The sequence below is a fragment of the Panicum virgatum genome, chromosome 5N (genome assembly GCF_016808335.1).
Source record: "Panicum virgatum strain AP13 chromosome 5N, P.virgatum_v5, whole genome shotgun sequence".
NCBI lineage: Eukaryota > Viridiplantae > Streptophyta > Magnoliopsida > Poales > Poaceae > Panicum > Panicum virgatum.
This window is the reverse complement of record NC_053149.1, coordinates 53,140,130-53,161,557: the sequence shown is the minus strand read 5'-3', so window position 1 is coordinate 53,161,557 and position 21,428 is coordinate 53,140,130. Positions and strand designations below refer to the sequence as shown.

The 21,428-nt window shown below is 44.7% G+C and overlaps 1 protein-coding gene and 1 long non-coding RNA gene across 2 annotated transcripts; both read right to left on the bottom strand.

Moving 5' to 3' along the window:
- Window positions 1–1,190: 1,190 nt before the first annotated feature.
- On the bottom strand, window positions 1,191–17,735 carry LOC120675362 (farnesyl pyrophosphate synthase-like). Its single transcript, XM_039956565.1, has 11 exons — window positions 17,361–17,735; window positions 3,639–3,779; window positions 3,440–3,526; window positions 2,986–3,102; window positions 2,804–2,892; window positions 2,527–2,578; window positions 2,329–2,424; window positions 2,205–2,249; window positions 1,998–2,087; window positions 1,853–1,924; window positions 1,191–1,484 (listed from the first exon to the last, which is right to left on the bottom strand). The coding sequence occupies exons 1-11, from the start codon at window positions 17,511–17,513 to the stop codon at window positions 1,356–1,358; spliced, it is 1,071 nt and encodes a 356-aa protein (XP_039812499.1). The 5' UTR covers window positions 17,514–17,735; the 3' UTR covers window positions 1,191–1,355.
- Window positions 17,736–19,187: 1,452 nt separating this feature from the next.
- On the bottom strand, window positions 19,188–19,926 carry LOC120675455. The gene is made up of 2 exons (XR_005675363.1): window positions 19,733–19,926; window positions 19,188–19,301 (listed from the first exon to the last, which is right to left on the bottom strand). It is a non-coding gene; the product is annotated as an uncharacterized LOC120675455 (long non-coding RNA).
- Between the last annotated feature and the right edge of the window lie 1,502 nt (window positions 19,927–21,428).

Genomic DNA, 21,428 nt, shown 5'->3' with positions numbered 1-21,428 from the left:
GGATCGAGTATATCTCTCCTGTCATGCAGATTTATTTGTTAATCCCTCAGCGAGATCGAAGTAGAACCCCCCCATGCCATGGAGCACGTACGAGAGTTGGAGACGCTGCTAGCCTATGCGGCACCACTGGTTTCTCTTTTACAAGCAACACTGATCAGAGAGAGAGTACTGTATGTCAGCACGTTGTGCTTGGATTATTTGTCCCGATACCATTGTCGTTGCCATCCATTTCGATCTATTGTCATACTCCCTCTCCCTCCGTCCAGTGGCGGATCTAGAATTGATTAAAGGGTGTTGATTTCTTCTTCCTATCCTTCTTCCTCCTCTTTTCTTCTCAAAAATGGGGGGTGGGGCTCAAGGGGGGCTCCATGGTTTTTTTTTGGGTTTATAGGGGCTCTAGACCTGGAGCCTCCGCCTCTGGTCCCATGATGATGTGTATAATTCTAAAACTAAATAAAAAAATCTCACAAAGAGTGCAATTCTTCCAATAAATTACCTGGCTTATCCTTTCGAATACATCTTTTAGAATGAGTTGTCTTCATGTTATAACTAACTCTGTGGAGATTGAACACCATCTATATCTAGATCAGTGGGATTAAGACAATTACTAAGGTTACTGTGGTAACTTGCCAATAACACTAATCTCTTTGGAAAAAATAGAATTATGCTTTTTATGGAACGGAAAGAGTATGCCACAAAAGCATGGTGTTCGAAATGAGTCTCCTGTTTCTTCTAGAATTTTCTCACATAATGTTGTTGAGATCAATTTGTTTTGAAGGAAGAACTGCAGTTGCTGGAACCATCGAAATTTGTTACCACCCAAGTGATTTGTAAGAAGCCAAAATGCCTCGCCAGGCACAATTTGTCAGGCTTCCAGTCACAACAATCACAGTGTCTATTTGCGTGTCATTCATCCAAAAAAACTTCATGACCATAGTGTGAGCTTGTCCACCGGCACTCATAACCATCAGATCGCCACTGAGGCTGAGATTGAGCCATGTCATATCAGCCATTACGTGACTTGGCCCAGTCTCAGCCCTCAGGTGCTGTCGTGCTGATCGGACGGATGTGCGCGCACCACGCCGCTCAAAAGATCCACTCTTTTCGTTCGTTCATCTCTTCAAATTTTGGAGAGGAAAAAGTCAGAATGAAAAAGAATGAAGGAACTAAGAATATGACAGAGATATTCTTACTGAAACATACCACAAGAAAGCATGTACTTTATTACATATAAGCTCGGCGTACAATATGATAGGAAATTTAAGACCGAACAACAAACAACATAGTACAAATACCACATCAAGCATAGTTACTTTATGCAAGCATCGATCAAGCAGCTTCTTAACGAGCTAGGTTTACTTCTCTCTCTTGTAGATCTTGTGCAGGAAGGACTTCAAAAGAGTCTGAACGGCCTTGTTCAGCTGGGCCTCGATGGTACCGATCAGCTTGATGTAGGTCTCCCTCTCGTACTCACGAAACACCAACTGGAATCATTCCGATGACAAACGTAAATTAAATGAAATACGTGTATGAAAACAGGATGCCATGTTCCGCCATATTAAATAGATCTTGCTGTAGTTTGGATATTGTTTCACCATCTTCAACCAAGTTAGCACCATAATGTGTTCTTCACTTTTATGGATAAAAAGAAAATATTACTCAGACATCATCGACACTGTGTGGTGGAGTCTTTTTCATATCATACATACGCTGATACCCACGATATATATATATATACAAACTATATATACGCACTGGGTCGGTCCATTTTAAAAATTATATATATGGTTGAGTCAATTGAAAATGATACAAAAACATTAACATTACAGAATGGTCAGGACTCAAGACAAACCTCCAGATTAAGCTCTTTGTACAAGTCCTTCACTTTTGCAACACATGCTGGATCAGACTTTCCATAATTTTCCTATGAGGCCACACATTAATTTAGCTAGATTCTATTTTATTTGTTGTGAAAATAATGACCAAATAACACTTACAATCAGAATGCTCTTCTGGTTCTCATCAGTGTGTTCAAGAGCTTGCACAACTAACCAGGAACACTTGGACTCTTCAATATCAGTTCCAATCTGTGATAAGAATTGATACTGATAAGATCAGAGAACTAAAGAAACAGGGTCTTGATTGTAGTGAACCCAGCAGTTATACTCATTTAAATTAGTATAGAAAAATATCCAAAAACTAACCTTGCCGGTGAGTTCAGGGTCACCAAAACAGTCTAGATAATCATCCTATTGAGAATATCATTAAGCAGCAGTTTTATGATGTAACAACTCACATTATTTTACGTACTAAAAATAGAAACATTACCTGGATCTGAAAGTATATTCCAATTTCAATGAGAATGTTCTTTACATCACCAAAGTTATCCAGGTTCTCACCAGCCAACAACAAAGCACATGCAACCTTGAATGAAGTGGAATTAATATTAGTACCACACACATCTACTTATGTATTACCATCACAATCTAGATAACTGAACAAAACATATAGGATGATAACACCTACAGGAATATAAAAGGAGTAGTAGGCTGTCTTGTATTGAGCGATGTGGCGGTAACTGTGTAAAATGCAAATCATTGAAAGGAATTAGCAATAAGTAAACATGATTTTTCAAATTGAATGTGTAATCGACTGTAGTTGAGAAATTATTTTTACAGTTTGAAAATTGCAAATGTAGCGGTTAATACTTTTCAACTACAGTCGATTACAAAAGGCAATAAATCATTCAAGGAAACAAAGTATGTGTGAATTGTATTACTACTACTGTGCTACATGAACTTACATTGTTTCGTTATATCTATTCAGATCCTTTCTACCATCATGAGTAATGATAAGATCCAACAACTGACTTGAAACTGCCTTGAACTCTGCCTAGAAACATAAAGAGAGTATCCATCTTTTATAAGTAACAATTAGTAATTTGGCATGAACATATACTTGTGACTGAAAACTAAATATGATTACCTCATTGAACAAATCAATGATATCAACATAATATGGCTTCGTTTTGAAGTGGCGCCGAAGGATACGCGGAACATGGTTGTGAAGGATAATTGCATCATTTATAGCAATGAGGCCAACCTATTGCAAACAAAATGCTTCAATTAATTAGTTTCATAGTTTGTAGGTTAAAACCCTAAACAATATGTGAAAAACAAAAATGCAGTAGTATAAATCAGTTCCCTACAAGGAGAACAAATAGAAACTTGGTCAGTAAAATTAATTAGTTGCTTACTACGGGGAGACCAAATAGAAACATGAAATGTCAACGTTAGCTGTTTTTGCTCAATAAATGAAGCAGATTTGGGTGCGCATACTGTATCCTTTTAAGTAACATTACTGGTACAACCATCAAAACAAATACTATACAAATAATTTGGCAGACATAAAAGATAATCAACTGCCGCCGTCATCTGACCTGAGGCACCCTAAACCAGCAAGGCTGGCCACGTCGTGTCTGGGAGTTGTCCATAATATCATCGAGCATAAGATAAACAGCTTGAAGCTGCAAACACGAAATATAATAATTAAAGGCCCCACCTAGCAGTTTAGATTGAGCTATTACGTACCATTCGACAAACAAGCTTGAAAATAAAACCATCGGGAAGTAATAATACCCATTCCATACACCAACCAAGGGTGCAAGCAAGAAATGTCTCTTCTTGGCTGATAACATCAGCACCCTTCAGTATATTATAGGTATCAATGACAGAGAGCAGTCGGTTGCACTTTCCTCCGAGCACATTATAATCCATCATCTGGTCCAGTTGGCGTAAATAAGTCAAAAAATTGTTACCAAAGCTAGTAACCCATTATTCTCAGATTGAAGAAAATAAGCTACAAGTAGGACATCATCACAAATAAAGATAAACTAAAGCATTAACACAAGCTTATTGTAGCTCTGCGAATGGGCCTGTAGCTGAATTGGTTAGGTAGTTCTAGTAGCACTCCTTAGATCTTGGGTTTGACTCCCTGTAGGAGCGAATTTCAGGCTGTGGTTAAAAAAAATCCCCCTCACTAGTGCGGCTAAGGTTTCGGAGGTTTTCTCGACCGGAAAGCTAGTTGCTTTCTCTTAATAAAAATATGATGGGACCATCATCGTACCCTCCAGTCGAATTTTTTTTAGCTTACTAGTCTATCAACCCGTGCTCCCGCACGAACTAATTAGAATTAATATAAGAATAAGGTCAATAATTATAATTATCTATCTCACATCTTTTTTTCATCTATTAAATATTCTAACATATACTCTAAAATATAAATTTATCATTATCTAATTATAATAGATTTTCATTTTACATCACACCTCCATAAGCATTCGATATATATTATCTATTTGTTTGTGAATTGATATTCTTACCTCTTCCATCGTACATGAATATATAGTGACATATATCTTGGGTAGTATTTTTATAAAACAATAATATAAATAATATATTAATAATGATAGAAATAGTAATTTAGAATTTTATATTGGTGCAATTTAATATTTTATTATAATTATATAATTTAGATTCAGATTTAGGAGTAATTTAACTTGTAATAATAATGACATAATTGGATAATTTATGTACAAAATATAGGGGGTATTTGTATTATTTTTACAATGGCATAGGTGGGTAATTTACACAAAGATTAGAGGATTACTTTAGATTTTTTGTAATGGCAGATGTGGGTAATTTAGATACATGTTTAGGGAGGTTATTTTAGTCTATCTTTATAATGACAGAGGTGGGTAATTTATTAGAAAAGATAACAAATCCGATGGTTATTATAATTAGAGTTGTTGGATAGGATGTTTCTGATTTTTGTGAGAATTTATAGAATTTCTCTATTTTTTTAGATTGTTCATTTAGGATTCTAGGTGGCTTTATGTGGAGACTCTAAAGATGTCTCCAATTAATAATAGTAAGATAAAGTAAGAATGTAGCTCTCGTGGTCTCGTCCACTGAGAGGTCAAGTTGACAAGTACCTTGACCTCATATATTGTGATGAGTGATTGTCGTGATGACTTAGAGGTTTTGGCGTGTTAGCTTGATTTTGGCTCGTGTTTGTGTCAGGCTAACCGATGTGTGTGCGTTTTGTTTATGTTCTTGTGTTTCCTTCTTCAGTGCCCGTGTGGAGCGTTAGGTGTTGACGGGTGGTCAACACGTGGAGTGGACTAACCGTGGTGTAGTCGCGACTCTGTGGAGATTGCGTCGTGTGCTTGGTCTTTGGTTGCAGGTACACGGGCATCAAGTGTCGACGGAGAGCTGCCGTGGAGGTGCTGTGGCCGATGGACCGTGCGGTGGACGGCGGTGAAGGGCAGCCGGGACAGGAGCTCGGGCCGGGCGGCAGCTGTGGCGTCCACTCCTGAATCAAGGGCGCAAGCGGCGATAGAAGGCGGGTTTCTTGGTTTGCGCCACAAAACCAAGCAGGCAGATGGCGGTTGAAGACGCCAAGTCGTGGAGGCACGGGCGTCGGTCTCGGGACTGATGGAGGCGATGGGCGTCGACGGCGTCTAGGGCCTCGCTGTGGGCGAGGAGGTGACGGGCGTCGGGCGGCGTCTAGGGCCGTCAGAAGGCCGAGGCGGGAACGGCGTCTAGGGCCATGTCGTGCAGGCGGGAATCTTCCCGCGCGAGGAGTTTTGGTGGTTTTCTCAAAACCGGCCATCTACCCGGGTTTCAAGGACCTTCCAAAACCGTGGAACAAATCTTCATCAATATGGCGGCATCGTGGAGAAGACTTCGTTGCGAAGAAAGAACCTCAGCCGTCAGATGAGATCGTGTACATGGAGAATCTGCAGACCAACCGGTCCCTGGCACCGGTCTGACCGGTCTAACCAACCGGTCTGACCGGTCCATGGAACTGGTCTGACCGGTCTCCGCGGGTATAAATACCCCTTCACTTGTATTAGGTTAGTGCCGCTTTTGTAACTTGTCCGTGGATTGCTTGTTCCTCCAGGCCGCCGCCCCTGTGTCTCTCCCCCCCCGTTCTTCTCTTTAGAGTATGATTTGATTATGGATTTGTGAGACTTTGTATTGGATTTGATTGGAAAATGAGGCCCCATCCTCCTTGTGCCCTCTGGGCTTTTGAATCAATCCAATCCCGTCCCTCTTGTGCTCTTTTGTAATGGATTTTCGTTTCATTTTTTATGCACTTGATCGCGACGGTTCGTAGAGCTCTTTGTAGTGATTCCCGTGCTCCTAGCCTCGTGCCAAACCCTCTGGAATCACGAGTTCCTACGAATTGAAGTTATTGAGTTCTTGAGAAAACCCCAATCCTTCTTGATCTTCCCTCAAATTCTCAAGTTTCATTGATCTTTTGGGAAAGATCTCTTGGGGATATGTTCGCAGGTTAGTTGTGGAGGTACCCTCCAAGTTTCACTGGATTTGGACTTCATTTGCTCGAGATTCCTCTTTTGAAGTCTTGTTCACGGGTTTTTCTGGGTGGCACCAGTCAGACCGGACGGCAAGACCGGTCAGACCGGTCAAGACCTGTTCAGGCCACGACTAGTCAGACCGGTCCGTTGCACCGGTCAGACCGGTCCAGGCAGTCGAGTTCTGCGATTTGCATCGTATTGACTTCCTAGGTCTTTTCGCAAGGAGAAAGCTAGTCCATAGCTATTATTTCATACCCTAGGTTGAGGGCTTGCAGTGAATTTTGGGATATAGGCCGACAGATCGATTTCGAGAGAAATTTTGATCGGCTCCCATTCACCCCCCCCCTCTGGTCGCCAGTTTCGGTCCCTCAATTGGTATCAGAGCAAGGTTGAGGTTTTCAGTACCTTAACCGGCTCGAAAACCACTTGGCGACCATGGCGAGTCTTGGTAAGATTCCCGTGTTTGCATGCGAGGACTATGCCTACTGGAAGGTTCGCATGAAAGTATTCTTGCAGAGCATGGGAGCCGAGGTCTGGGATATTACCAGGAACCAGGCTTACGAGGTGCTTGCCATTCGGACCACACCTCTTCAGGTGTCCGAGCACGAGGCTAACACCAAAGCTGTCAATGCCTTGATCGCTGGCATTTCTCGTGCGGAGTTCTCACGCGTCCAGGGTTTTCAGGAAGCCCACAAAGTTTGGACGTGCCTTGAGAACTACCACGAGGGCACACCTCAGGTGAAGGCCAGACTGTTTGAGACTCACCGGCATGAATACGAGAACTTCACACAGGGGCCGGGTGAGAGCATTGGCGATATGTTCAGTCGGTTTCAATCGATTGTGAACAAAGTCAATGCGAACAGATCTGCTGACGCCCTTGAGTACACAGAGCATGAGAAGGCCCTCAAGCTACTCTATGCACTTGACCGCTCTGTGTGGGATCTCAAGGTGAATACGATCATTGAGTCTGCTGGTTATGAGACTCTGACCGTGAACGAGCTGTTCAGCAAGCTCAAGGCCACGGAGGTGTATAACCAGACACGAGCCAAGCTCAATGGTGCCCCTCCTTCCAAGAGCATCGCTCTTGGGACAGGCCCAGGTGGATCGAACTCTAACGCTAACTCTGCTCTTGGCTTTTCTCTTGCCTCTTTGCCTTCTGTTACAGATGAGCAGCTGGAGACGCTGGGCGATGACGACTTGTGCCTCCTCATCAGCAAGTTCCAGCGCGTCTACTACAACAGGCAGAGGAAGAAGAACCCCGGGTGCTACAACTGCGGCGATTTGAACCACTTCATCGCCGATTGCCCCAAGAAGTTCGGCGGTGGCCAGAACAACCACTTCGACTACTACCGCCACCGCGACCGCGATGAGGGAGGCTCCAACAAGGAGCGTCGGTGCCACAAGCACCGCAGTCGTGACCGGGGAGGACGCTTCGACAAGGAGTCACTCAAGAAGCGCTTCTAGTACAAGGCCAAGAAGCAGGAGAAGGCTTTTCTGGCACAGCTCAGCGACCTCGACAAGAGCTCCGACACCGACCGCTCTTCTTCACCGACCTCCGACGACGACGTCAAGAAGAAGAAGAAGCGGGACAAGGAAGCCACCGGCTTCATCAGCCTGTGCTTGGCGGCTGGTCGGCGCAAAGGTTTCTGCACCATGGCGGACGAAGCAGATGGTGCTCGAGTCTTCTGGTGGACATGCTACACTGACGCACGCCGAATCTTCTCCTGGATCCGAGAGCAATTCAGAGGTAAACTCCACGATCGACCTGCTAGATACAGAGGTTAGGGAGTTGTATGCTGCTCTCGACAACCAGAAAAGGCTGCTTAAGGAAGCAGCTAGAGAGCGTAGAAAGCTTAGGGCTGAGCTGGCTTGTGCTAGGGAGAAATCTAGTGAGGATGAGTGCGCTGGCTGCATATCTCACATGAACGATCTTGTTGCTCTCCGTGCCAAGCATGATGAGAACATTGCGAACTTAGATGTTGCTAAGATTTCGCTTGCTGACGTGTCTCATGAGCTTGCTGAGGCCAAGCATAAACTTGAACTGGTTAAGGACGCTCCCATTGTTAGTGATGTGCTTGAATGTGATGAGTGTCCTATCTTTAAGTCCGATCTAGCTTCGTTGCAGTCCAAGTTTGCTACTGTTGTGTGCGAGCTTGAGGAGATGAAGTCTAGGCCAGTTCTGCTTGGTGCTTGTAAGTTTTGTCCCATGCTTAGGTCGGAGTTAGATGAGAAGAACGCCTTGATTAAGTCTTTGGGGAAGACTAAGGTCGTGGAGTCTAGCCCACCTATTGACTGCTCTGTTTGCCCTGGTTTGATCTCTGATTTGGATAATCTTGCGGTAGAGAAAGCCAACTTGGAGAATGAGAATACCTATCTTAGGGCGATTCTTAGTTGGGTTTCTGCTAGTGAGCCGCAGTTGGGCATGATGATCAAGCAGTTCAAGCGTGGTGATGGGTTTGGGGTCGGTTACACATACACGAAGTCAGACTTTGACAAGTTGTATGGTAAAATCGGCAAGGCTGCTGGAAATACTGCTAGTACGAGCACACAGCCTTCGCTTGTTGACCCCGCGGATGGTGTGCTTAAAGAACCACTGAAAGCACCTCCGTAGAAGCAAGTTTGGGTTCCAAAGCCCAATGAGCTGAAGAATTCCCTCGATACGCTCCCTGCTGCCGCAGCCCATGTTGCTCAGAAGAAGGGGGCTGCTCCTCCCCGTCCGCAGGCTAGGACTCCACCTCCCAAGCGTGAGGTGAGGTACCACTGCGAGTACTGTGACAGGAAAGGTCACCTGGAGGAGTTTTGCTTCAGAAGAAAGCGGGCTGTGAGGCGTGAGCAGGAGAGACGGAACGCGGACATGTACTCTGCTCGGGTGCATGGTCCTCCTCGGCGTGGTGGTAGGCAAGATGCTAGGGCGTGCCGTGTAGGTGGAGGTCAGGGAGACGGTGGTGGTTACCGTGCTCCAGCGGGTGGTCGCTTTGCCGGTCATGCTCCTGGTCGTTTTCAGTACGGCTATGGACCACGGGACCGAGGCTTTGGAGGAGGTTACGATGCACCACGCTTTCCTCGCGGTGGTGTTCGTCAGCCTCGCGGTAGACGGGGCAGGGGATATGCTTTGCCTGACTTTGCTTACCCTTCTGTAGAGAAAATGGCTCGTCACTGGTTTGCTTCTCACTTTGCTAACCCCAGTGTCGAGACGTTTGCTCCCCCTATGTCTCGTTGGTGATGCAGGTTGGTGGCTTGGAGAACAAGTGCTCCATGGATCTTAGTCTTATGCAGGTTTGATCAAGACTTGATGGTTCTCCAAGGCTGATGGATAGCCCATGGTGGCTTTTGTATCCTATGTATATTTGAGTTTATCCTTTGAGTTCTTTGTACATTCTCTATTTGTGTAGCTTTTGCTCCTTAGTTCTAGTGGCTAGCTCAAGTATCTCCTTCATATCGTCTTGCTACAGTGGTTCATACTGTTGAGTGCCTTAGGATTGTTCTAGGGGTATCTTTTGTCTTGGTATCCACCTAGATTTTCTATTGGTATCTCTATGCTTGTGTAGCCTGACTAACGCCTAACCATATGCTTGAGCTTGTTTTCTCTTAGTACTTGGCTTCCTCTTGTTGGTGTCTAGCTTTGTCTTGTGCTAGGTTGTAACACCCCGTGTGTTATTTACCTTAATTAGGATTAATTGGGAGCTTAACTTGATCATTAGTGCTAATCGGGTACAGTTTATGGGTCCAGATATTTCTTTCCGAAGTCTCCCGAACCAGCCAGCATGTTTCGTGTTCAAGTCGTCCACGGCGTCGTCTCCTCCTCGCGCAGACGAGAGCCGAGCAGAGCTGCTGCTGTGCCGGCCATCCCCAATCGCGTCCCCCTCCGGTTCTTTCCGCGGGTGCCTCCCCAACATCATCCTCCACCTCCACCGCGCAGCAGCAGGCCCGGCCGTGCTCTACCCTGACCGGAATCGGCAATCTGTGGGCCGCTAGAGCTACTGCTCCGCCCCCAACATCAAGCTCCTTCCTCCGGCCATTCCCCGCCGGATTCGAGGCCTTGGTAAGCACCCACACTCCCTCCTCTACCCACCCCAACAGGCGCCCTTCCATTTCTCTGCCGGAGCAGACATCCCCATGAGCTCCCGTGGAGGCAATAATGGCCGCTCATGGCCGACCATCTTCCACCCCTTTCCCCGTGCTCCGAGTCACCTAAATGGAACCTCCTCACTCTCCACTCTCTCTCCCCATGCCCTCGGCTTCGAGAATGGAGGCCGAGAGCGCCATTCCCGTGGAGCTCTGTGAGCTCATGCTCACTGTAATGGCGACCAGGGGCTCCACGCAACAATTGAAACTTTTTCAGGGGGCTAACTGCACAAACCAAGACTCAGGTGAATAGTGTCGCGCTGGACCTTTTTGAAATCTTTGGCTGAAACTTTGGAAAATCGTAGTAAATCATAAAAAAATAAAAAAATGTAAACTAAAATTTGTTGGATTCCTTGTTCTAAGATCTACAACTTTCCTTACAGGTTGATCTTCAGTTTCTAAATAGTTTTTGCTCTAGTTTAAATGTTAATTTAAGTGGTTGCAAGCTTTGAAAATGCATAGTAAATAGTAGAAAAATGGTAAAAATGTAAAACCAGTTGGGTTAGTTTTGTTTTGGCATGTATAACTTAGGAAAAATATTTAACATGCTGGTTGTTTAATGTTTCTGTGATTTTTTGATTTAATCATGAATAATGCTTGTTTTAGCTTGTTTATTTAATATCTACAGTTTTGAAGTCGAAAAATTATGAAATTTATGCAGTAGTTTACTCTTGGCATGCTTAGTTCGCTGTAAAAATTTCATGTTCAAAAGCTATGCACATGTGTGTAAATCTATTTTTGTTCAGTTTGTCTTGCTAGGGCTAAATTAAATGTTTTCTTTTGTCAATAAATGTTGGCAAAATATTGTTGCATGCTTTATCAATAGCTCATCATGCTGGTAAATTTTGGTTGCTAGATCATGTCCTCAATTTAAGTTTTTGCATTTGTTTAATTTCTAGCTATATCTTTCACTTTCCAAAAGTATTGCTAAGCCATTCTTTTCTGCATGTTTCAATCCATCAAGTTATTTCATTTCTGGGTGAAGTATATTAACTCTTGTTTGACTAGACATGTTTGGCAAATTCTTATTGGTGAGTGCTTGCAATGATTTGAGTTAAGTTAACTTGTATGTCATGTTATGGTTAAATTTAATTACCTCATGTTATCAATAAATGCTGGAAAATCATGGTTGCTTGTTAATTCCAACAATATAAGTTAGTCCTGTATAAGTTATGTAAACCTCGCGAGAACTAGTTCATGGGTTGCTTGTATTTATTTTACTTTTATGCCTTGTTGGTTAAATAAATTGTTCTTTCTTGCTTTATATCCTTGCTTAGCTTTTTATAAGCAAGCTAGCAATGCTTTTTAGTAGGAAACACTTCAGGCTAAAATACTTGAGTGAACTCTCGTGTTGCAGCACCAACTCTTTTGCATTTTGAGTTTGTTTGTTGTGTTTACTCGATAAATGATTGCCCAGTCATGTCTTTCCTTTAATCGCATTGCATTTGCATCGTTGCATATCATCTAGGTACACTAGATGTGCGACACGTGGAACCGGAGGGCAATGTTGAAGCCGAGCCAGAAGATGGTGCCCGGGTGGACCAATCCAGAAGACGGAAGGACCGACTGGAGTGCATGCTTGGACTGGGATGATGTCAAGCCGGTGTAAGACTACAAGCTAACTAACTGACTTTGTGTCAAACCCAGGCAAGCCCCGGAGCATAACCCCTAATTTGAGTATTCAATGTTTATTTAAGTATTTGCGCATTTACGTTCTAGGAGTTGTATGGAACTCTAGTATGCATGTTCTCCCTAGGTACCTGAGGGTCTATACTAGTATGCAGATGTCGTTAAAAATGCTCTGCTAAGTAGGATCTCGGTAGAAGTCGAGTGATTCCTGTCACTCGCGAGATTTAAGATCTTGTTACTTATGGCAATGTGGCTTGAGAATGAATCAATGAGGAAAGAGAAATGGAGACTGGGCGGAGATGATTTTGGTTTTGGATATGGAATGGATGGAAAGTAAGCCTCCGCCTGGGTCGATTGAGGACCGTACCGTTGTTAGCCCTGCTGACCGAGTTTGAACAGTACTAACCACATGCCGGAAGTAGGAGGTAGTCGAAACCGGTAAGCTAAATACCTGATTTGCAACGATACTTTGAATCGCAACCTGCTACTCTGGGAGTGGAATGATGGCGGGTGTTGGAGTGTATGTCGCCTCCTAGTTCTCTGGGAGTTCGCTATGAGGGACCCTTCACCCGGGTTTTGGCAGGCGTGATTCAGACATCGGGGTAATGATGGGGTTAGTTGACGCGTGTGGCCCGGCGTGGTCTGCATGTGTCGTGTGAGTTAGGTCCACCTTGCAAGGTCAAATCGGATCGATTCGCCGTCTCTCTCGGTTAAGAGAACCTTGGTCACTGCGTCACATCGTAGTAAAAGATTGAAATGAGATTGGAAAGTTGAGATTATGAGATATGAGTGTGATACTCTAAAAAGATAATGTGATCAACCATGCGTGCTCTAGATATTCAGACAAACCTAGTTGGTATTTGTATGATAAATTTGAGCTAAAATATTGAAAGTAATGATCCACTATTAGTAGCTTTTGAGCAAAATAACTCCAGAGCCAAAAAGCTTTGCATTTCTAGGAGTCGGCTAAGTATATACCACTAGTCGGGTAAGCCTTGCTGAGTATTAGTATACTCAGGGTTTGTTGTTACCCTGTTTTCAGGTAGCTGCTGCTGGTTGGAGCTAACCAGGATTTACATTGGTGGGCTCGATGCGACGTCCTCACGTCATCGTAGTTATGGTGGTTTTTAAACTAAACTTTTATTTAAATTCCGCTGCGTGTTGAACTCTGATAATTTGTTTAAAACTCATTTTGTAAAGCTCTGCTTTGTAAATTAAATTTGAGAATTTTTGTCTGCTTGTAATCATCTGTGCTCGTCTTCGTGCGAGACTTCCAGTGTTTTTCGATCCTTAACCCAGCAGGCTGCCGGATTACACCGTTTTAAGTGCGCGGCAACTGGATTAACAATTAAGATGATAGTTAGCGCACTTAAGCCGGTTTAATTTGGGCGGTTCTGTCACATAGGTCCCAGTCTGGTGAGGGGGAGCTCTACCTCAGGTGCTGATGATGGTCTGGAGTTACTGCGCAGGCTGCAGGCTCCATCCACTTCCTACTTCGACTATATGGATTTGGTCGAACAGGAGGTGGACCCGCTGAGGACGCATGGGAGGTGACCTCGAGCTTGCTATGCTCTAGGTCCATCGGGATCTTCATCGAGGTATATAAGTGTTTGACTTGTACGATTTCTTCCCAGGATAGACTTGTGGTTTTCTGATTGTTACCTTTTCATGGTACTCAGTTGGATCTATTTTGGTCTAGTCCTGTGTGTCTTTGAGTCTATGTTTTTGCTGAGTGCTTCATTTGCTTAGCTTTTGGCTTGTCTTTATCTTTCTCGTAGTTTTAGCTTGGTTAGTTGCATTGCGCATATGTATTGTATATGTTTGCATTTTGCATTGCTTCACTGCACTGTCATTCTTGTATACACTGTTATGATCTTCTAGTGCTTGCTAGTGTAGCTTCTTAGACTCGATCATGTATAGCTTGCTCCACAGTATATGTCATATCATCTGACATAAGCTTTTTGATTTGAAAATCTGAAAATATGGTCACCCTGTCTTGGCTACTAGCATGATAGGATGTATTGATGTGCTTTGCTATCTCATTCATGCTAGTGTGGCTTGTATTCTTTGACATGAGCTAAAATTGTTAAATTTGTTCAAAATATGTCTGAAATGGAATGAAAAGATCCAGGTGGGATTGCTTGTCCCACTGATCGAGCTTTCGGGACGGCTCACATAGCACTAGTGAGAACCCGGGCAAGGCTGTGCATGACTGAAGCGAGTGCCTTAAGCTTCTGACTGCCTTTGGCATAGCCTTGGCCTCGTTGCTAAGTAAAGTATGACAAGCTTTCAACCCCTGGCAAAATCACTTACTTGATAAGTTTTGATATGCAAAATTAATTCGTGATAAAATATAATGGTTGCTTTGGATCACCTTGTATGAGTTTGACTAGCACCGCTTTCTTTCTCCTACTTGTTGTTGCTACATCATGGGTGATGCTTTTATTTTTTGCTGAACTGAACTTGCTAGCTCTAGACTTGATTGATATATCCTGTTGAGCTTGATTCAGTTCCTGTTTATGAAGCACACATGCCTATCACTCGATGATCATATCTTTGTATGCCTGAATGTTTCACGTACACCCTCTTTACAGCATTCATTGCATAGCATGTTTTGAGGGGGAGTAGGCATTCAGGTTGAGCATTTATCCAGGGGGAGTTGACAGATTGAGTGCTGCACTCATGGGGAGTTGTGCATATTGTGAGAGGTTGAGCATTTTGGGGGAGTTTGAGCTTTTGCATGCTCTCGCATTGGTTGTGTTGAGCCTTTGCCTCTTTCTGGAGGAACCAGTGTTTTGCCATTGCATGACTGTGTTGAGCTCTGCTTCTTTCTTGAGGGGTCATGCTTTGTTGATCGGTTGCGTAAAGCCGTTGCCCATGTCTTTGGGGACCGATTTTTGGCTTTGGTTTGTCTCATTCTGTGTGATCCTTCTTGACCTTTCTTTGGCTTTTGATCATTTGGATGAGATTTTTGGGTTTTTGCACTTCAAACCATTTCTTTGTGCTTGATTCGTGTCAAGTCACTCATCAAGGGGGAGAAATGTTCCAAACCATGTCAATAAATACTTTGGTTTGTTTGGTGATGAGTGATTGACAACGCTTGTCGAAATTGGTTTGAGTGTTTTACTTCTTAGGTCTTTCGAAGATGTCCTTTGACTCCTTGGCGACATTGAGCTGTGATCCTTTTCTTTGGGAGCCAAGCAGTTTTTCTGTGGAGTCTTCTGGATCCTTACTCATGTCGAGTGGCCTTGTTCTTGGATTTTATCTGGCTTTTGGGCACTCGCTTGGGTTGTTCTTGCTTTCATGTCATCTTTTCGACAATGCACTCATCAAGGGTGAGATTGAGAGGTCAAGTTGACAAGTACCTTGACCTCATATATTGTGATGAGTGATTGTCGTGATGACATGGAGGTTTTGGCGTGTTAGTTTGATTTTGGCTCGTGTTTGTGTCAGGCTAACCGCTATGTGTGCGTTTTGTTTATGTTCTTGTGTTTCCTTCTTCAGTGCCCGTGTGGAGCGTTAGGTGTTGACGGGTGGTCAACACGTGGAGTGGACTAACCGTGGTGTAGTCGCGACTCTGTAGAGATTGCGCCGTGTGCTTGGTCTTTGGTTGCAGGTACACGGGCGTCAAGTGTCGACGGAGAGCTGCCGTGGAGGTGCTGTGGCCGATGGACCATGCGGTGGACGGCGGTGAAGGGCAGCCGGGACAGGAGCTCGGGCCGGGCGGCAGCTGTGGCGTCCACTCCTGAATCAAGGGCGCAAGCGGCGACGGAAGGCGGGTTTCTTGGTTTGCGCCACAAAACCAAGCAGGCAAACGGCGGTTGAAGACGCCAAGTCGTGGAGGCACGGGCGCCGGTCTCGGGACTGACGGAGGCGACGGGCGTCGACGTCGTCTAGGGCCTCGCTGCGGGCGAGGAGGTGACGGGCGTCGGGCGGCGTCTAGGGCCGTCAGAAGACCGAGGCGGGAACGGCGTCTAGGGCCACGGCGTGGAGGCGGGAATCTTCCCGCGCGAGGAGTTTTGACGGTTTTCTCAAAACCGGCCATCTACCCGGGTTTCAAGGACCTTCCAAAACCGTGGACCAGATCTTCATCAAGATGACGGCATCGTGGAGAAGACTTCATTGCGAAGAAAGAACCTCAACCGTCAGATGAGATCGTGTACAGGGAGAATCTGCAGACCAACCGGTCTGACCGGTCCCTGGCACCGGTCTGACCGGTCTAACCAACCGGTCTGACCGGTCCATGGAACCGGTTTGACCGGTCTCCGCGGGTATAAATACCCCTTCACTTGTATTAGGTTAGTGCGGCTTTTGTAACTTGTCCATGGATTGCTTGTTCCTCCAGGCCGCCGCTCCTGTGTCTCTCTCCCCCCGTTCTTCTCTTTAGAGTAGGATTTGATTATGGATTTATGAGACTTTGTATTGGATTTGATTGGGAAAGGAGGCCCATCCTCCTTGGGCCCTCTGCGCTTTTGAATCAATTCAATCTCGTCCCTCTTGTGCTCTTTTGTAATGGATTTTTGTTTCGTTTTTTATGCACTTGATCGCGACGGTTCGTAGAGCTCATTGTAGTGATTCCCGTGCCCTTATCCTCGTGCCAAACCCTCTGGAATCACGAGTTCCTACGAATTGAAGTTTTTGAGTTCTTGAGAAAACCCCAATCCTTCTTGATCTTCCCTCAAATTCTCAAGTTTCATTGATCTTTTGTGAAAGATCTCTTGGAGATATGTTCGCAGGTTAGTTGCGGAGGTACCCTCCATGTTTCACTGGATTTGGACTTCGTTTGCTCGAGATTCCTCTTTTTAAGTCTTGTTCACGGGTTTTTTTGGGTGGCACCGGTCAGACCGGACGGCAAGACCGGTCAGACCGGTCAAGACCTGTTCAGGCCACGACCGGTCAGACCGGTCCGTTGCACCGGTCAGACCGGTCCAGGCAGTCGAGTTCTGCGATTTGCATCGTATTGACTTTTTTGCTTCCGCGTAGCTTCCTAGGGCTTTTCGCAAGGAGAAAGCTAGTCCATAGCTATTATTTCATACCCTAGTTTGAGGACTTGCGGTGAATTTTGGGATATAGGTCGACGGATCGATTTCGAGAGAAATTTTGATCGGCTCCCATTCACCCCCTTGGTCGCCAGTTTCGATCCCTCATCCACTATGTCAAATCAAGCAAACACCCGTATATATAGATAAAAATGTAAAGTCAAGGGAGAGGAATCGAGCATTACGCGGTCGATCCACTGGATGGCTGACTCGTGAGTGACCTCGATGGCGTGGTCCTCGAGCACCTCCGCCTGGAGCTTGTTGTATATCACCTTCAACGCAGCCATCTTATCGGTGCCGCCGGTGCCTTTGCCATCCACCGCCCCCGCCGTCGCCATTATTGTGCCCTTGGAGTTCGCGGAGCTCTTGCTCACCTCACGTCGTGTGGGTGCGGGAGGAGACGAGAGAGGAGTCGAGTAGAAGAAATGGAACGAGAAGAAGAGTTGGAAGCAGAGAGAACTAGCTTCTCACCCCTCTCCACCCCACCAGAGCTTAAAATCTGTCGTTTGCATGGCCTCAGCCTGGCCGATTCACGCGTCGCGTGCAAAGTATTAGTAGCTTGCAGAGTTATTAGATGACCGTGCTATTTTAGTACCGGCTCAAAACACCGACCGGCACTAAAAGGCGACATTTAGTACCAGTCGGTGTCTTGGGCCGGTACTAAAATGGCTCAGGAGACGTTCAAATTTGTACCTGGTACTAAAATGACTCCGAGACAACATTAGTATCGGACCAAAATATGCCCGGTATTAAAGACCACGGACGAATGATTCGGCGAGGGATCGACATCCAGCTCCAGCGGCAGTTTCTGCTTTTTCAGGCTGGTGTTGACGTGTTGTTAGTTTCATTCAAGCAACGACTAGAATACCGCGTGCTGGTAAGCTGTTGTTTCTTCGCCCTCCTTTTTTCTCCCAACTCATCGATCACTCTCCTAATCGCTTCAATGATCCATCCCTTGCTTGTAATAACGGTAGTAGCTGACGCGTCGTTGTACTGTACGCGGATGTAATCAACCGATGCTCCTTGACGCCTCTGACGTTTCCTCCGTACGCCTGACACCGTGACACGTCTGGCGCTGTACCACTCCGAGAGTTGTTGCACGCAGCTGTCAAAATTAGTGCGGCAAATTAATTAAGCGCGTCACGAAACAAAAAAAAAATAAGAGGGGGCTCAACGTGTACCGATCCTGCGTGCAAGATTCTACCGCCACCATGCGGTGCTATAATAATAATAATAGTAATAAGTAGCATTACAGTTCATGATGTTATCCGCATACTAGTAAGGATGTCCGTGCTAACGCTATGGATAAAAAAATACAAGTCAGAAAGATAAGCCTTGGTGGCAAGGTCAAGTAGCGGACCGTCCGCTTCCTTGCGACGGACAGTTCGCTGTTCAAGACGTTTGGAAGTCCGAAAGTCTTGAACAGCGGACGGTCCGCCCTGAGGGAGCAGATAGTCTGCTTCACATCTGAGAAATAGGAATTCCAAGAACATTTGAGAAAAGGAATTCCAAGTTTCAAAAACACCTGAAACCCAAAAGTTGTTCACTACACCAAAATTAACTCTTTTGAAAAAAAGGAATTCCAAGAGCATTTGAGAATTGCCCTTCAGTTATTTATTACTCATCAAGGAATCTAGATAACATATATACAAGCATCCTTCAATTTACAGAGTTAAGCCCCAAAATTATACAACAAAAATATTGAGCTCGGTAACAATGTCTAGCCAAGTAGACATTGAATTCAAGTATATCGCAAAAAAAGCACAGTTAATAGCGTAACTACTGGGTATCAAAACACGGTCAGCTGCCGCTTGCTTCTCGGCTTGAAGCACCTTCTCCGGATCCACCCCGAACGCCTAGGCGTAGGTCACTGCAAAAGAAACGGGAACTGGAAAACAAACAACAAGCTGTAACTGTGAAGCTTAACATGAAGGTACCCAAGGCACAACCTTTTCTATCCAGTGGACAATCGTGGTTCCATTCTGAGGGAACTCACCCAAAGTTTTTGAATATGCAAGCATGGGATCCCACTTAAGACGAAAATCACCATCCCAGAAGAAATCTCTAACCAGTTCAGGAGTAGCATCCTCAAAAATAGTTCGACTGCAATACATTATAGGTCCCTCCTAAATACATTTAAGATAAACTCATTAGGTATGCATGAAGGTATTATGATAACAGATTTAGTCATGATACAGGTTTTACTGCGAATTTCTAATTATTTCATGCCAATTTATGTACATTAAGTAACAGGGAAAAAAAGTGATCAAACTATGTAGTCTCAGCATTCTGCATTCCAGTTTCAGTTGAAAAGCTGATGTATTGCCTCTCATTTCTACTTCTTCATCTGCTCTTCTTTCAGATTATGCAGATTCATTAAGGAAAATTCTAGGAATCTAACAAAGAACACAGTAAACACTTAAAACAGACACACGGTGTGTATAATGCTGCATTGCTGAATATGCCACCTCATATTCATAATAGCTGTACGTTTTATAATATTCTAAATTCTTAGTATCTATTTCTCTTTTTCAAAAATCCCACAGGCAAAACAAACCTCAGGCTCATGCCGCCAGGCTTTGTAGGTCATGTTGGAGGTTGTGCGCTCCATCAAATTCTGCCACGCTGTATCCCCACTCTCCTTGTTATCTAAAAGTTGAAGCAGATGTTCTAGGTCCTCCTCAGTGACAATATCGTGCTCGCCCTCAAATATTGTCGTACCATTCACAAAATTTAATGAACTTATCAAATATTTCACTGCAGAAAGCTGAATTACAAATTCAGAATCGATTCCAGAAGATAGAAAATTGTGATGCATTCTTATGCCGAAACCAAAAGTAAAATTGTGATGCATTCTTATGCCGAAACCAAAATTTGTGGCTCAAAAACACCTGAAACTAAATATACAACAAAAGCAAAGCAGTTCTTAGAACATAATAGATAATGATAGAGTAGATAGTAGAAGAGCACAATTTCGGAATATCAACAGATCAATGCTCTACTTAACTGAGAAAACTTGAGTATAATGCTCTTCATGCCAATCACTCTCCACTCACAAGTCACGCGAATTTTTCACGCGTAAATGCGCGTGCGCGAGGATTCGAACCCTCGACCTCTAGCCTCGCGCGTAGCTTCCTTACCATCCTATCTATGCACCACATGTGATTGGGTAGAAGATACATTCCTTTTGAAGTAAGTAGAGGATCATTTAGTACCGGCCCAAGACACCGGCCGGTACTAAATGTTTAGTACCGGCCGGTGTCTTGGGCCGGTACTAAATGACCGCGCCATTTTAGTACCGGCTCAAAATACCGACCGGTACTAAAAGACGACATTTAGTACCGGCCGGTGTCTTGGGCCGGTACTAAAATGACTCAGGGGACGTTCAAATTTATACCCGGTACTAAAATGATCCCGGGGCAACGTTAGTACCGGACCAAAATATGCCCGGTACTAAAGGCCACGGACGAATGAGCCGTTTTCTAGTAGTTACAATAAGGAAGTGTAACACATATATAGCAACATAGTACAAGTACAGCATCAATCTTATAGTAACTTTATATATGCAAGCATCGATGGAGCAGCTTCTTAATGAGCTGGGTCTACTTATCCCTCTTGTGGATCTTGTGGAGGAAGGACTTCAAAACATTCTGAACAGCCTTGTTTGGCTGGGCCTTGATGTCAGCAATCAGTTTGTTGTACCTCTCACTCTCGTACTCACGGCACGGAACACCTCCTGGACTCATACCATTGTCAAAAGGACGACGTTAGCAAACAAAATATGTATGCAAAAATAGGGTGTCAGGTGCCATCACATATAAATGAAGTATTGCCACATTTTCGACATTTGTTCACCATCTTAACTGTAACAGCCCTAGGTTAATTAAAAGATTAAACATATCATCATAAGCATCATCAAGCATTAAACATGATTAGATTGCACTTAGGATTGATAAAACTGTAAGGCTAAGTCCCTTTCAAAATTATAGAGGCGGATTGTCCGCTCCTATATGGCTGACTGTCTGCAGTTCATTAGCACGACTGCCTTTGGTCAACCACAACCGAGTCAATTCCTTGCCACGTCAACACCCCATGATGGTCCACGCCTCACTCGCGGACGGTCCGCTAGTGCGCCCTGGTGCGTGTCTTGCGCGCAGAACTTGTGCGCCACGTACCCCCCCTCAGGCCCCACACGTCAGCCCAACTTTCTCTTCCCACCATTGCTCTCTCCCTCCCTCCCCATTCACTCAAAC

Coding starts and splice junctions, on each gene's coding strand:
- LOC120675362 (XM_039956565.1), bottom strand. CDS start 17,513: ATGGCGACGGCGGGGGCGGTGGATGGCAAAGGCACCGGCGGCACCGAT. Junction 3,780..17,360: donor CCATCCAGTGGATCGACCGC/GTAATGCTCGAT, acceptor CAACTGGACCAG/ATGATGGATTATAATGTGCT. Junction 2,893..2,985: donor TCATTGATTTGTTCAATGAG/GTAATCATATTT, acceptor TTATGTTTCTAG/GCAGAGTTCAAGGCAGTTTC.